The sequence below is a fragment of the Delphinus delphis genome, chromosome 2 (genome assembly GCF_949987515.2).
Source record: "Delphinus delphis chromosome 2, mDelDel1.2, whole genome shotgun sequence".
NCBI lineage: Eukaryota > Metazoa > Chordata > Mammalia > Artiodactyla > Delphinidae > Delphinus > Delphinus delphis.
Window position 1 is genome coordinate 160,126,944 of NC_082684.1, and position 13,689 is coordinate 160,140,632.

At 37.5% G+C, this 13,689-nt stretch overlaps 1 protein-coding gene across 3 annotated transcripts in view; it reads left to right on the forward strand.

Annotated features, from left to right (window-relative positions):
- CUL2 (cullin 2) overlaps positions 1 to 13,689 on the forward strand; it is an 82,502-nt gene that overhangs the window by 23,720 nt on the left and 45,093 nt on the right. For all 3 annotated transcript variants that reach the window (XM_060006130.1, XM_060006128.1, XM_060006129.1), the window contains exons 4-5: positions 7,231 to 7,325; positions 13,386 to 13,491. In XM_060006130.1, the coding sequence (XP_059862113.1) occupies positions 7,231 to 7,325; positions 13,386 to 13,491 (201 nt within the window). The remainder of the gene's footprint in view (positions 1 to 7,230; positions 7,326 to 13,385; positions 13,492 to 13,689) is intronic.

The following is a 13,689-nucleotide window of genomic DNA, read 5'->3' on the forward strand; positions in this document are numbered from 1 at the left end:
TTTCCTAATTAGCATTTTTCTAATATGTGTATAAGAGCTTTGGGTCAAGCTCTGTGTTAGGTTCTCCAAGGGAAGTCAGTTTAGTTGCTCCAGATCATACAACTAGTAAGTTAAAGAGTAGGGTTTCAAATCAAGATGTGTTCAATTTGAAATCAAGTGCTTACATATATCCTCTGGATGGTGTTTATAGAACCAAGTTTTCTTTACTGTTGCTTCCCACCTCTTGGTGAATCTCTGTCTTTATATTCAACATTTTAGCTGCCTCTTCATATCCTATATAAGGTCTTTAAAAACCTAGAATTAAAAAGGAGAATGGTAAATTAAAAAGTATGATAGAAAGCCTCTGTGACCAGTTATTTTGGTCAGTGTGCCATGTGCATGAGGGCGACATCACCGACTTGATCTCTGTATAAGCAGTGAATGAATTTTGTAGTATTTGGCTACACGCAGCATTTCTGACTTCTTTTGGATTACTGATCTTATCAGGAACTGGATGAGATCATTTATTCTTTGAACTAGAAACTTGACTACCTTCTTTCCCCCCCAGTATTTTATTTTATTTATTTTTAAAAATTTTTTATTTTATATTGGAGTATAGCCAATTAACAATGTTGTGATAGTTTCAGGTGCACAGAAAAGCGACTCAGCCATACATATACGTGTATCCATTCTCCCCGAAACTCCCTTCCCATCCAGGCTGCCATATAACATTGAGTAGAGTTCCGTGCACTATACAGTAGGTCCCTGTTGGTTATCCATTTATTTTATTTATTTTATACATCTTTATTGGAGTATAATTGCTTCACAATGCTGTGTTAGTTACAGTTGTACAACAAAGTGAATCAGCCATATGTATACGTATATCGCCGTATCCCCTCCCTCTTGTGTCTGCCTCCCACTCTCCCTATCCCACCCCTCTAGGTCATCACAAAGCGCCGAGCTGATCTCCCTGTGCTATGCTGCTGCTTCCCACTAGCTATCTGTTTTACATTTGGTAGTATATATATATATGTCGATGCTACTCTTGCTTCACCCCAGCTTCCCCCTCCCCCAATGGTGTGTCCTCAAGTCCATTCTCTATGTCTGCATCTTTATTCCTGCCCTGCCACTAGGTTCATCAGTACCATTTTTTAAAAAAATTCCACATATATGCGTTAACATATGGTATTTGTTTTTCTCTTCCTGACTGACTTCACTCTGTATGACAGGCTCTAGGTCCATCCACCTCACTACAGATTACTCAATTTCATTTCTTTTTATGGTTGAGTAGTATTCCATTGTATATATGTGCCACATCTTCTTTATCCATTCATCTGTCGATGGACACTTAGGTTGTTGCTTCCATGTCCTGGCTGTTGTAAATAGTGCTGCGGTGAACATTGGAGTACATGTCTCTTTTTGAATTATGGTTTTCTCAGGGTATATGCCCAGTAGTGGGATTGCTGGGTCATATGGTAGTTCTATTTTTAGTTTTTTAAGGAATGTCCATACTGTTCTCCATAGTGGCTCTATCAATTTACATTCCCACCAACAGTGCAGGAGGGTTCCCTTTTCTCCACACCCTCTCCAGCATTTATTGTTTCTAGATTTTTTGATAAGGGCCATTCTGACCAGTGTGAGGTGATACCTCATTGTAGTTTTGATTTGCATTTCTCTAATAGTGATGTTGGGCATCTTTTCATGTGCCTTTTGGCTATGTGTATGTCTTCTTTGGTGAAATGTCTATATAGGTCTTATGCCCATTTCTTAATTGGGTTGCTTGCTCTTTTGATATTGAGCTCCATGAGCTGTTTGTATAGTTTGGAGACTAATCCTTTGTCTGTTGCTTCATTTACAAATATTTTCTCCCATTCTGAGGGTTGTCTTTTCGTCCAGTTTATGGTTTACTTTGCTGTGCAAAAGCTTTTAATTAGGTTCCATTTGTTTATTTTTGTTTTTTCATTACTCTAGGAGGTGGGTCAAAAAAAGATCTTGCTGTGGTTTATGTCAAAGAGTGTTTTTCCTGTATTTTCCTCTAAGAGTTTTATAGTATCCGGTCTTACATTTAGGTCTTTAACCCATTTGGAGTTTATTTTTGTGTATGGTGTTAGGTAGTATTCTAATTTCATTCTTTTACATGTAGCTGTCCACTTTTCCCACCACCACTTATTGAAGAGGCTGTCTTTTCTCCATTGTATGGTCTTGCCTCCTTTGTCGTAAATTAGGTGACCGTATGTGCATGTGTTCATCTCTGGGCTTTCTATCCTGTTCCATTGATTATATTTCTGTTTTTGTGCCAGTGCCATACTGTCTTGATTACTGTAGCTTTGTAGTATAGTTTGAAGTTGGGGAGCCTGATTCCTCCAGCTCCGTTTTTCTTTCTCAAGATTGCTTTGGCTATACGAAGCCACCATCACCCTGATACCAAAACCAGAAAAAGATATCACAAAAAAGAAAATTGTAGACCAATATCACTGATGAACATAGATGCAAAAATTCTGAACAAAATACTAGCAAACAGAATCCAACAACATATTAAAAGGATCATACACCATGATCAAGTGGAATTTATCCCAGGAGTGCAAGGATTCTTTAATATACACAAATCAATCAATGTGATACACCAAATTAACAAATTAAGGAATAAAAACCATACGATCATCTCAGTAGATGCAGGAAAAGCTTTTGACAAAATTCAACACTTATTTATGATAAAAACTCTCCAGAAAATGGGCATAGAGGGAACCTACCTCAGCATAATAAAGGCCATATATGGCAAACCCACAGTAAACATCATGCTCAATGGTGAAAAACTGAAAGCGTTTCCACTAAGATCAGCAACAAGACAAGGATGTCCACTCTTGCCACTCTTATTCAACATAGTTTTGGAAGTCCTAGCCACGGCAATCAGAGAAGAAAAAGAAATAAAAGGAATACAAATTGGAAAAGAAGAAGTAAAACTGTCACTGTTCACAGATGACATGATACTATACATAAAAAATCCTAAAGATGCCACCAGAAAACTACTAGAACTAATCAATGAATTTGGTAAGGTTGCAGGATACAAAATGAATGCACAGAAATCTCTGGCATTCCTATGTACTAACAATGAAAAATCAGAAAGAGAAATTAAGGAAACACTCCCATTTACCATTGCAACAAAAAGAATAAGATACCTAGGAATAAACCTACTTAAGGAGGTGAAAGACTTATACTCAGAAAACTATAAAACACTGATGAAAGCAATCAAAGATGACATAAACAGATGGAAAAATATACCATGTTCTTGGATTGGAAGAATCAGTATTGTGAAAATGACCCAAAGCAATCTACAGATTCAGTGCAATCCCTATCAAACTATCAATGGCATTCTTCGCAGAATTAGAACAAAGAATTTTACAAATTGTATGGAAACACAAAAGAACCCGAATAGCGAAAGGTTATCCATTTTAATTATATCAGTGTGTACATGTCTATCCCATACTCCCTAACTATCCCTTTCCCCCATCCTTCCCCCCTGGTAACCATAAGTTCCTTCTCTAAGTCTGTGGAAGCTTGACTACCTTTTGTTAGCCCTGTGACCCTGGACAGCTCACCTAACCTACCTTGTAGATTGAACTTCATGTTCCTTTATCTGTAAAATGGAGATAAAGTAACACAGTCTGTGTAATAATATGTCTAACCCTGTACATGACTAGGAGTAGATCTTTTTCAAATGGTAATAACCCATAAGTAGAGCACAATTGATCCTGTGATATTTCCCTTATAACATTTGAAGAAAAGCTCAGTTTTTCAAAGCCTATTTTATCTATCTGTTTATTTTCTTTTATTTTGTTTTCATTGAAATGTAGTTGACATACAATATTTTGTAAGCTCAGATTTTCAGAGCCGATTTTATCTATTTTCTTTTCATTGGAATATAGTTGACATACAATATTTTGTTAGTCTCAGGTGAACTACATAGTGATTCAACATTTACATACATTATGAAATGATCACCAAATTAAGCCTAGTTACCATCTGTCCTTATACAAAGTTATTACAATATTATTGACCATATTCCTTGCACTCTATGTTACATCCCCATGACTTATTTATTTTCTAACTGGAAGTTTGTACCTCTTAATCCCTTTCACCTTTTTGGCCCCCTACTCCAGCCTTCTCCCCTCTGGCAACCACCTGTTTGTTCTCTGTATCTCTGAGTCTGTGTCTATTTTGTTTTGCTAGTTTGTTTGTTTTTCAGATTACACATATGAGTGAGACGATGCGGTATTTGTCTTTCTCTGTGTGACTTATTTCACTTAGCATGATACCCTCTGGGTTCATGCACGTTGTTTTAAATGGCAAGATTTCATTCTTTATATGGCTGAGTAATATCCCATTGTATATATATATACCACATCTTCTTTATCCATTTGTCTATTGTTGGACACTTAGGTTGCTTATGTGTCTTGGCTATTTGTAAGTAATGCTGCTATAACTGCTATGAACATTGCGGTGCATGTATCTTTTTGAATTAGTGTTTTCTTTTTCTTCAGGTAAATACCCAGGAGTGGAATTGCTGGCTCACATGGTAGTTCTGTTTTTAATTTTTTGAGGAACACCCTGTTTTCCATACTGGCTGCACCAGTTTACAGTCCCATCAGTAGTGCATGAGGGTTCCCTTTTCTATAGATCCTTGCCAGCACTTGCTATTTCTTGACTTTATTTATTTATTTATTTTTGGCTACGTTGGGTCTTCGTTGCTGCACATGGGCTTTCTCTAGTTGCGGCAAGCGGGAGCTACTCTTCATTGTGGTACGTGGGCTTCTCATTGTGGTGGCTTCTCGTTGTGGAGCACGGGCTCTAGGCGCGTGGGCTTCAGTATTTGTGGCACGTGGGCTCAGTAGTTGTGGCTCGCAGGCTCAGTAGTTGTGGCACACGGGTTTAGTTGCTCCACGGCAAGTGGGATCTTCCCGGACCAGGACTCGAACCCGTGTCCCCTGCATTGTCAGGCAGATTCTTAACCACTGCGCCACCAGGGAAGTCCTATTTCTTGACTTTTGATGATAACCATTCTGACAGGTGTGAGGTTATAGCTCATTCTGTTTTTGATTTGCAGGAAATGCTCTACTTTTCATTTTATATGGCAGATACATTTTAGTGTTCTAGTATGTGCATTTATCAGTTTATGAAAGTGGTTTTAATGACAAGTAATTTAACTTAGTCTTAACATTTTTCATATGTTAGTTTTGAAGTTGAAGTTCTGCTGTTGTGAGCTGGTTAGCTTTGGTTATAATATACTAGATAACTGTGTGAGTCATTTATAAATTTTGCAATTTTATGTTTTAACGTAGGTTGTAAATGTGATTTTTAAAAACTTTTTATTTTGAAATAATTTTAAGCTTATAGAAAAGTTGCAAAAATAATACAAAGACTTCTCAAATACTTTTTACCCAGCTTCATAATATTAACATCTTGTGTAACAGTGGTACAATTATTAAAACCAAGAAATTAACATTGGTATAATTGTGTGATTGAAAAATTACAATTGTGAAGTATTTTATGGAAGTTTAGAATATTTATATAATTGTATACCATATTTTCTCTCAAGTCCAGTGACAAAAAAAGAAGTTGGCTATTATGTAGATGACAAAGTAAATTGTTAATATAGCCAACAGAACTGAAAAGTTTCACCTGTGAGAACTTTTTAAATTACTAAAGTATTGCATTATGTTGTAGATCATTTAGAACATACTGATAAGGAAAAAGAAAATAAACATCACCCATAACATACCTCCGGAATTAACCACTGTTAATACTTTTGATATATCTATTTTTAAATATATCTTTTTTTGATACATATTAACAAAAATATAATTTGATATATGTCTTTTGCATATTTTTGTTTTGTGTAGACTTCCATTTTTTATTAGAAAATGAAGTCATGTTGTATACTTTATAATGTGCTTTTTGCTTTTAATAATATTGTAGGTCTCTTTCTTTGTCATTAAATAGACTTTTGTAATTCTGGCAGTGATTGTAAAATTTTTCATTTTGTGGAGATACTGTGATTTGTTTAAATATTCCTATATTGCTGGGCATATAGATTATTTCCAGTTCATAAAGTTGTGATTATAAACAATACTTCCATGAACACCCTTGTAGCTAAGTTATTCTTGTGTTACTAAGTTTTTTTACAGGGTAAGTCCCTAGACGTGGCATTACTGGGTCATAAGTCATGAACATTTCCCTCCATATCTCTGTGTTCCGAATTGGTGGATATGGAGGCCCGGCTGTAGGGACTTGAGCACCTGCGGATTTTGGTATCCATGGTGGGGTCCTGGAAACAATTCCCCACTGATGTTGAGGAACAACTGTAGTAAGAAATTGTTCTTAGATTTATATTCTATCCAACCAGCAGCAGTAGTTCCTAAGTGGGCCCTATTCCCCAGCATTATTAATAGTGGTTGCGATTTTTAATTTATTTACCATATGATAGGCAAAAAAGTACTATTTATAGGCTATTCCTATCATCCTGAGACTTAATTGGTAAAACTCCAAGTTTAAAAGCATAGCTTTCATCAAGAGTTAATTGGATGAGTGTTGAGGTCATGTCTTGCCTAAGGTCACGCGGACGGTTGATGGAAGAACCGAAGTAAGAGCAGCGGTGGCCTCGGGAATGTCTGTCCTGTCCAGTGGATTTTTATTGTTAGACTGGATTTCCATTAAAATTAACTTTTTAAACATCAGCCCTCAGATTTCAGTTTGATTTTCATTTTTCAAAAAATAGTAGGTTTTTATTAAATAAATATAAAATAACTTATTTGGGGAATATGGAAAATGTGTCAATTTTCATAAGTAGTCTTATTCACAATAGTGAATAATATGAGGTGATGACATAACTGCAGGCTGATCAAAAGTGATGGACGTGAGGAAACACAATAGAATTACATTCTGTTTTCATCTGATCTAATATTCTAGCCCAAAGAACAGCATCAAACCATTATATTTTGTTTTTTTATCTTAGAGAATGAAACAGTTACTCTCTAGTATGGACGCTTCACTTTCATATCTAAGATTCACATTTTTTTCTATCTCTTTAATTGTTACTAAAGATAGTTAAAAATAAGAATGTAATTTGTAAATGTAATATATAGTGCTTGAATTATGTCACTTATTTAAGAACATTAGTTTTTGATAAATTTCATAGCTTACAAATGAAAATGATTAGTGCTTTCTGAGTAAAAAATATTTTTCTTCTTTTTTTAGAGAGTTCTGGAGTCTGAAGAGCAAGTACTTGTTATGTATCATAGGTACTGGGAGGAATACAGCAAGGGTGCAGACTATATGGACTGCTTGTATAGGTAAGTACACTTTTAGATTCTCGACAGTCTAAACAGTATTGCCTGCATTTGGTAATTGCAGGAGTTTTTTGTTTTTACTACCTACTGCCCATGAAAATGAGCAGAACTAAAGCATTACCTGATGTATGGACTTTTCTCTGCTATGGGGAAAGGTCTGTAGTGTGGGTCATGTGGGTATTTGGGAGCCAGGCAGTGTATGGAAACTTATTCTGTGAAAACTAAAACTGTATTTGATGGCATAGCTCTGTTTCTTCAGTTGTCTGGGACTGTGTAACACACATTAAATCTTGACAGATCCGAAGTGAAACTTCAGCTTGGATGAAACTTTTAGTGAATCTAAGCTCGTGCCCCCCTCTAGCATGCTCTTGTTTGACTCTAGGGTTCAGCATTTTATGTTTCATGGAAGTACCTGGCAGTTTTCTCTTGACGTTCTCCCGCCCTTTCCTCTAGACGTACTGAATTACTGGCAGTGTTGTGATGCCTTGTGGTCTCATATCATCCCGCCTTTCCTTGTGCTATTCTGTCTGTCTGGATTGCTTTTCTTCCTTTCCCTGAATGACTAGTTCCCATTCCCCGCTCTGAACTCCCCTCTCCTTGCCTCAGTCTCCTGCTTAGATCTTTGGTGTTAACTGCCACTCATGTAGGTTCCTGTGGCACCCTGGGCTGGTCCTCTCTAACTCATTCACGTAGACGGTGGAAATAAGTACAGTACCTAGGTACACAGGCAGAGACCCATTTGTTGAAGGACAGTGGATAAATAGGGAATAGTGCTGTTAAGCACCTGGGCCTTGCGGCCTGTGATGGTTGCAGTGATAATTTTGCCCTGTGCATTGTGGCTTGGGCCACAGATGAACCCCTGCCTCAGTTTCTTGCTGGAGAAGAGGAGTAGAGCTAGGTCTCAAAGCGTTTCCTGCACAGGTGCATGGGGCCAAGGCATGGTCTCCTTGGTGTGTCTGTCCTTTGCTTTACTGGTTCGTATTCCCTTTGGTTTTTATAACAACACTGGACTTTACTAGATGTAAGCTGCCTATGTTGGAAACTGGAACTCACTTCTAAATGGCCAGTAGCTCTATTTCCTCTTAGAAGAGCAAAATATAATAAAACCAGAAACCAGCAATTGCTGACATGGGCAAGGTTCGCTGGGGCTTTGGCTTTTACAGAACATGTCTGCCATCCATTAAACATCCTGACATTTGATTTCCCCCCTCCATCCACCAAAGTGGCCTAGTCATAAATAAAACTTTAAGAATTCCTTAGCTAAACCGTGGGGGAGAGTGGGGGGAGTTTTAAGGATCAGAGTGAGAGCATACGCGTGTTTTTGTCACTGCTGAGAAGCTGGGGCCACTGGTATATGGATGACAAAACAGTGCTTCGACTGTGTGCCGTGCAGTGGATCCCTCGTTAGCTGAGATACTTCAGTAAAGATTCAAGTTGTTTTTCTGTTCTTTCTTAGTTTTCTGGGGCACCGTTCTCTTGGTTCTCCTGCACCTCTCTTTACCAAAATCAAATTGGTATTATTGAAAGTAGTACTATTAAATTGGTACTGTTGATGAGCTTTTATTAAATTTTGCAATATATATGATATATACACATATGTATGTGTATATATAAAGCCATATGAGATAGTTGGTTTTTTACAATGGAGGAAAACTAAGAGTCAGAGAGGTCAAGGTCCCTGAGCTGGAAAAATTACAAGGGCAGAATTTAAACCCAGATCAGTCTGAATAAATCCATTTAACTTCTTCATTCTACCTAGCCTCATTCTAGAGAGTCATTGCAGTCACTTACATAGGTTCTATTCTCATCCTTTAGCTACACTCTGCATTCTTTCTAGGATGATCTCTATTACTCCTGGTTTTAGCTACAACCTATATATTGATAACCACCAAAATAAATGTTTATTGAAGGTGGTCTAAGTTTCAGAGGAATATTCTTACCTAGCTGCCTGTACCTCCAGGATGTTCCGTGGGTACATCATACTACTGCAGGTGTTCACAACTGAGCTTGTTATCTTTTACACACACGCTGCCCCAGAAATACTCATTTTGGTTAATGGTAGTCCTGGACATCCAGATGTATAGGCCGGAAGTCTCAGTTATCCTTCACCTAGGGTTATCCTCTCTACCTGACCCCTCTTGGTCAGATCCTCCAAATGTCTCTTAAATTTATTATTTCCTTTGCAGTGCTATTATAGTATTGTAGTTCAAGCTTTTTATTGTTTCGGACCTGGTTCCCTGTAACCAGTCTCCCAGCCTTTGATTTCTAATTTATTCTATTTAGTAAACTTCTCAAGTGCAAATTTGATCACCGTCCAAAATCACTTAGTAACTTTCCACTGTCTGTAGTAAAGACTTAGAACCAATGGCTCATGGGATTCACTTATAGAGTGTTTTGTTTGACCTCTGTGGGGTTGGCTTCATGTGACTGATTTATTTAATTATATTGGTAGACTGGGTGGTGAGATCCTTCTCATAGAGGGTACATTTGATTAGATAATTAGATAAAAACTGCTTGATAGTCTTTGCTTGTTGGGTAGTAGGTTATCCAGGCTATCTCTTGTTATTAATCTTAGTCTATAAGGAAATCTGTGTGAAGAAATGTAAAGGAAAAAATCAGTTTTATTTCAAAGCATTTTTCGGTATTATTGTTTTGAGGTAATTTCTAGCCTTTTCTTTACTCTGATTGATTTATAAGATGGATATGCATTAGCATAGGTGACTTAAGGATTCCAATTTTAAAGAAAAATAATGATGCTCCTACGCCACCTTTCCTGCTGCTACATATCTGTTTAGGCCCTGCGGGCCCTTGAAGTGGGATACTTAAAGTATTACCTTGAGAACTAACGACTCTTGAAATCCAGTAGGTATTAGTATGGGAACAGTTCTTATAATAGAGTTTTTTAAAGATAGATTGAAATGCCTGATTTCTTAGAGGCTTCACAGTTACCTTAGGCTATTAGGTCTTGTTAGTTAATACTGTTGTGTTACTGCTGATACTCCAGAAAAGCAAAGGATACTTATCAATCACTTTGTTGCCAGAATAAATTATAAAAACATGTACTACTGCATGAGTTAGACCTGAGCAGAACAGTCAGGTATTGACTGTGTGGTAGAGTATTGACTATTTAAAGAAATTATTGAAAGTTATTTTACTTTACGATTTCCTAGAATATATATCTTTATTTAAAAACAAATGTGTGGTTAATAAATCTCATTGTAAAATACTACAGTGACTTAGAAATTAAGAATGGCGTCTGAATCAAAGTGAAAAATTATGCTACTTACATTTTAAATCATATCTATAAATTATTTTAAAAGCTTCTCTATCAAGCTTAAACTGTCAAGAGTAGAAATCTAATGAGAAGAATATAGATGATGAAAGTTAGTGTAAAATTTATTCCATGCGGGAAAGAGAATAGTGACTTGTCCTATCAGATATAAAACGTATAAAGCTCCACTAAAACAGTGTATTGGCTGTGGAATATACACACAGATCTCTAGTGAATCCAGACTTCTGCAGATCTAGCAGCTACGCTTCAGAGTCAGCAAACTCCTACGCTGAGAAGTTTACACTTACTGTATAGGAATAAGGGGGCTGCTGTAGGCTTCTGAATAGGGAGTTGATATCCTGAAAGCAGAATTTTTAGGTAAATTGGATATGCCAGAAATGGGAAATAGAGATCAGTCATGAGAATGTTGCACATGATCCAAGCAGAGAGTCAACGAATGGCATTGACAGTGAAAAGGAAAATAATGGGAGGAGGTGAGGAATAGTGTGAGAGAACAGGAGGACCAGCTGAGTAAAGGAGGTAAACGGAAGGATGAGATAAGTGATGCTAATGTTTTAGGTAGGATTACTGGGATGGCCATGGTACAGTGACCAGAAAAGGAATGGTTTGGAGCAAAGGGTCTTATAGAAAGGCACATGTAATGGTGAAGATATGACTAAGTTCCCCCTACTCGGCACTTTTCACTGTTGATATGTTACATTTGTTTATGTTTTTATGTCCTACCAGATGGGTAAGCTCTCTGGGCAGAGACTACATTTTTGTTTTTCGTTTTTCTATCCTCAGTGCCTTGTCGTACCTGGCATGCAGTACGCACTTGGTCAGTACTTGCTGAATGAGAGTGGGAGACCTCGTGAGTTTTCTGGCCCAGCTCTGCCACTTAGTAGCTGATGGACCTTTGCCGAGTTCTTTAAGCTGTCTAAGCTGCAATTTTCTTACACGTAAAATGAGGATCCTAATAGTACCCCATATATCTACCTCCTAGTATTCAGCCAGCTGCAATGCTTACGCCTGTCTCTGACACACGATAGGCGCTCCATAAGTGTCAGTGATTACTTTTATTTCCTGACATTCATGCTTTTATGATCTGTCTCCAGGCTGCTTTTCCAAGTTTGTGTTCTAATGTTAGCTTTTGCCATCCGTGCTGCTGGAACGTTACCCGTTTATTCATTTCGTAATTCGGAGAAGTATTTTTCGAGGACTGCCTGTCTGCCTGCCACTGTTCTGGACACTGTCTGCCAGACCTCACATTCTAGAGAGGAGGTGGATGTACAAAACCAGTAGACAAAGAAAAGAACAGGATTATTTCTCATAGTAGCAAGTGCTGTGAAGAAAACAGTTATGTATTAGATAGTTACTTCATTGGGGGTGGGAAGTGAAGGCTAGTTTGGTTTGGGGTCAGGTCAGGCCTGAGAGAGGTGTGTTTGAGCCGAGACCAGAGTGACAGAGGCCAGAGGTGAAATGCCCTACCCCAGGGAATCTGTTTCAGGTGAAGCAGCCGTTTCTCTCCAGCTCTTGCTTCCGTCTCAGTCCTGTTCCCCTTTTCTCAGCTGGAAGGCGTGGTGGAAGCACATCAGGAAATTATTAGGGTTACAGTGAGAATGGAAGGGAAAGCTAAATGATATTTTGAAGGAAATGGCTTTGTAACCAGTGGACAGAAGAGACTAAAATGTCACATGGAGCACCAAGGTTGTAAGCCCTGGAGTCCAGAGCTGGAAGTGAGTGAATGTGGGAGGGAACTTGTGTAAGTGGTGGTGGCCGTAGCGCTTTATTATTTTTCATCATCTGCTAGGATTGTCAGTGGAGTTATGCAGTTGAAATTTTTGTTTTCTTTGCTTGCAGTTTCAGTTGTCTGAACATTCAGCAGACCTTTCATTTTGATTCAGTGAACGTGGGAAAGTGTGTGTTTTAATACAGAGATTTTGTGGTTGTTGCCTAAATACTTGTATTGTCAATAGCTATTTTCACCTTGGCAGAAGCTGTCAAACGAATAGTTTTAGGTGTTGAGCATTAAAGGCCTTGTGGTGAAATCTGGGATGGTGAAAAGTGATGCTTGAATATTACATGCCTTTGTACACATTTTATTTAATCTTAGAACTCTTTATTCATCTTAGTAGTTCTCAGAGTTCATCATAGTTATTAGTCTTTCTTTATAAAGCTGTTTACCCCTGGTAGACAAAGTGATCTTGAATCTGTCAGTTTTGCCCATACTTCTTACTGTCTGTAACAATCTATTGCATTTTCTCACCTACTGATTGTGATTTTTTTGTTTGTTTAAAAATGAAAAGTTATGTATTTAATGGTGATAAAATATAGAGAACTTTCTTGACTTTGATCTTTTAACCATTTTCTGTTTAATTCTTTGCAAAGTGAACTTGGCTTATTTAACAAGAAGAATCCAGGAATGAGCAAATTAGACTGTAGAGGGTTGACCCTTGGATAGGAGCTGTTGGGCTATAAGAGTATTGGAAAGTTTTAGAACAAAACCCCTGAGTTTTTTTAAGTGAGACTGTGGTAATAGGGTTTTTTTCTTTTTTGCTACTCTAGAGGTCTTACTCTTTGTCTCTTAGGGCCTAGCAAAGGGAGTTGGGCTGGTAATTTTTATCTTTTTTAAAAATTATATTTCTAATTTATATATAATTAGTTTCTTTTGGATGTATTACTGAACTACTCTACAGTTGATTATAACCCTAAAATTATTGCTCTAAAGTTGCACGTTACTTGTTTTCCTACTGATTTTGACAGTGTCTATTGATACTATGTTTGTTTTTCAGGTATCTCAACACCCAGTTTATTAAAAAGAATAAATTGACAGAAGCTGACCTTCAGTATGGTTATGGTGGTGTAGATATGAATGAACCACTTATGGAGATAGGAGAGGTAGGACATTCTTTAAATGACTGGCAAACATAAGAGTGTTTTTATATACTGAGGAAATTTGATTCACTGTCCTTTTCTTAAGGACACTGAGTGGACTATCTTAAAATTGTCAAGATTTAAAACATCCTAGGGAATAATTCCCTGGCGGTCCAGTGATTAAGACTCTGTGCTTCCAATGCAGGGGGACGCGGGTTCGAT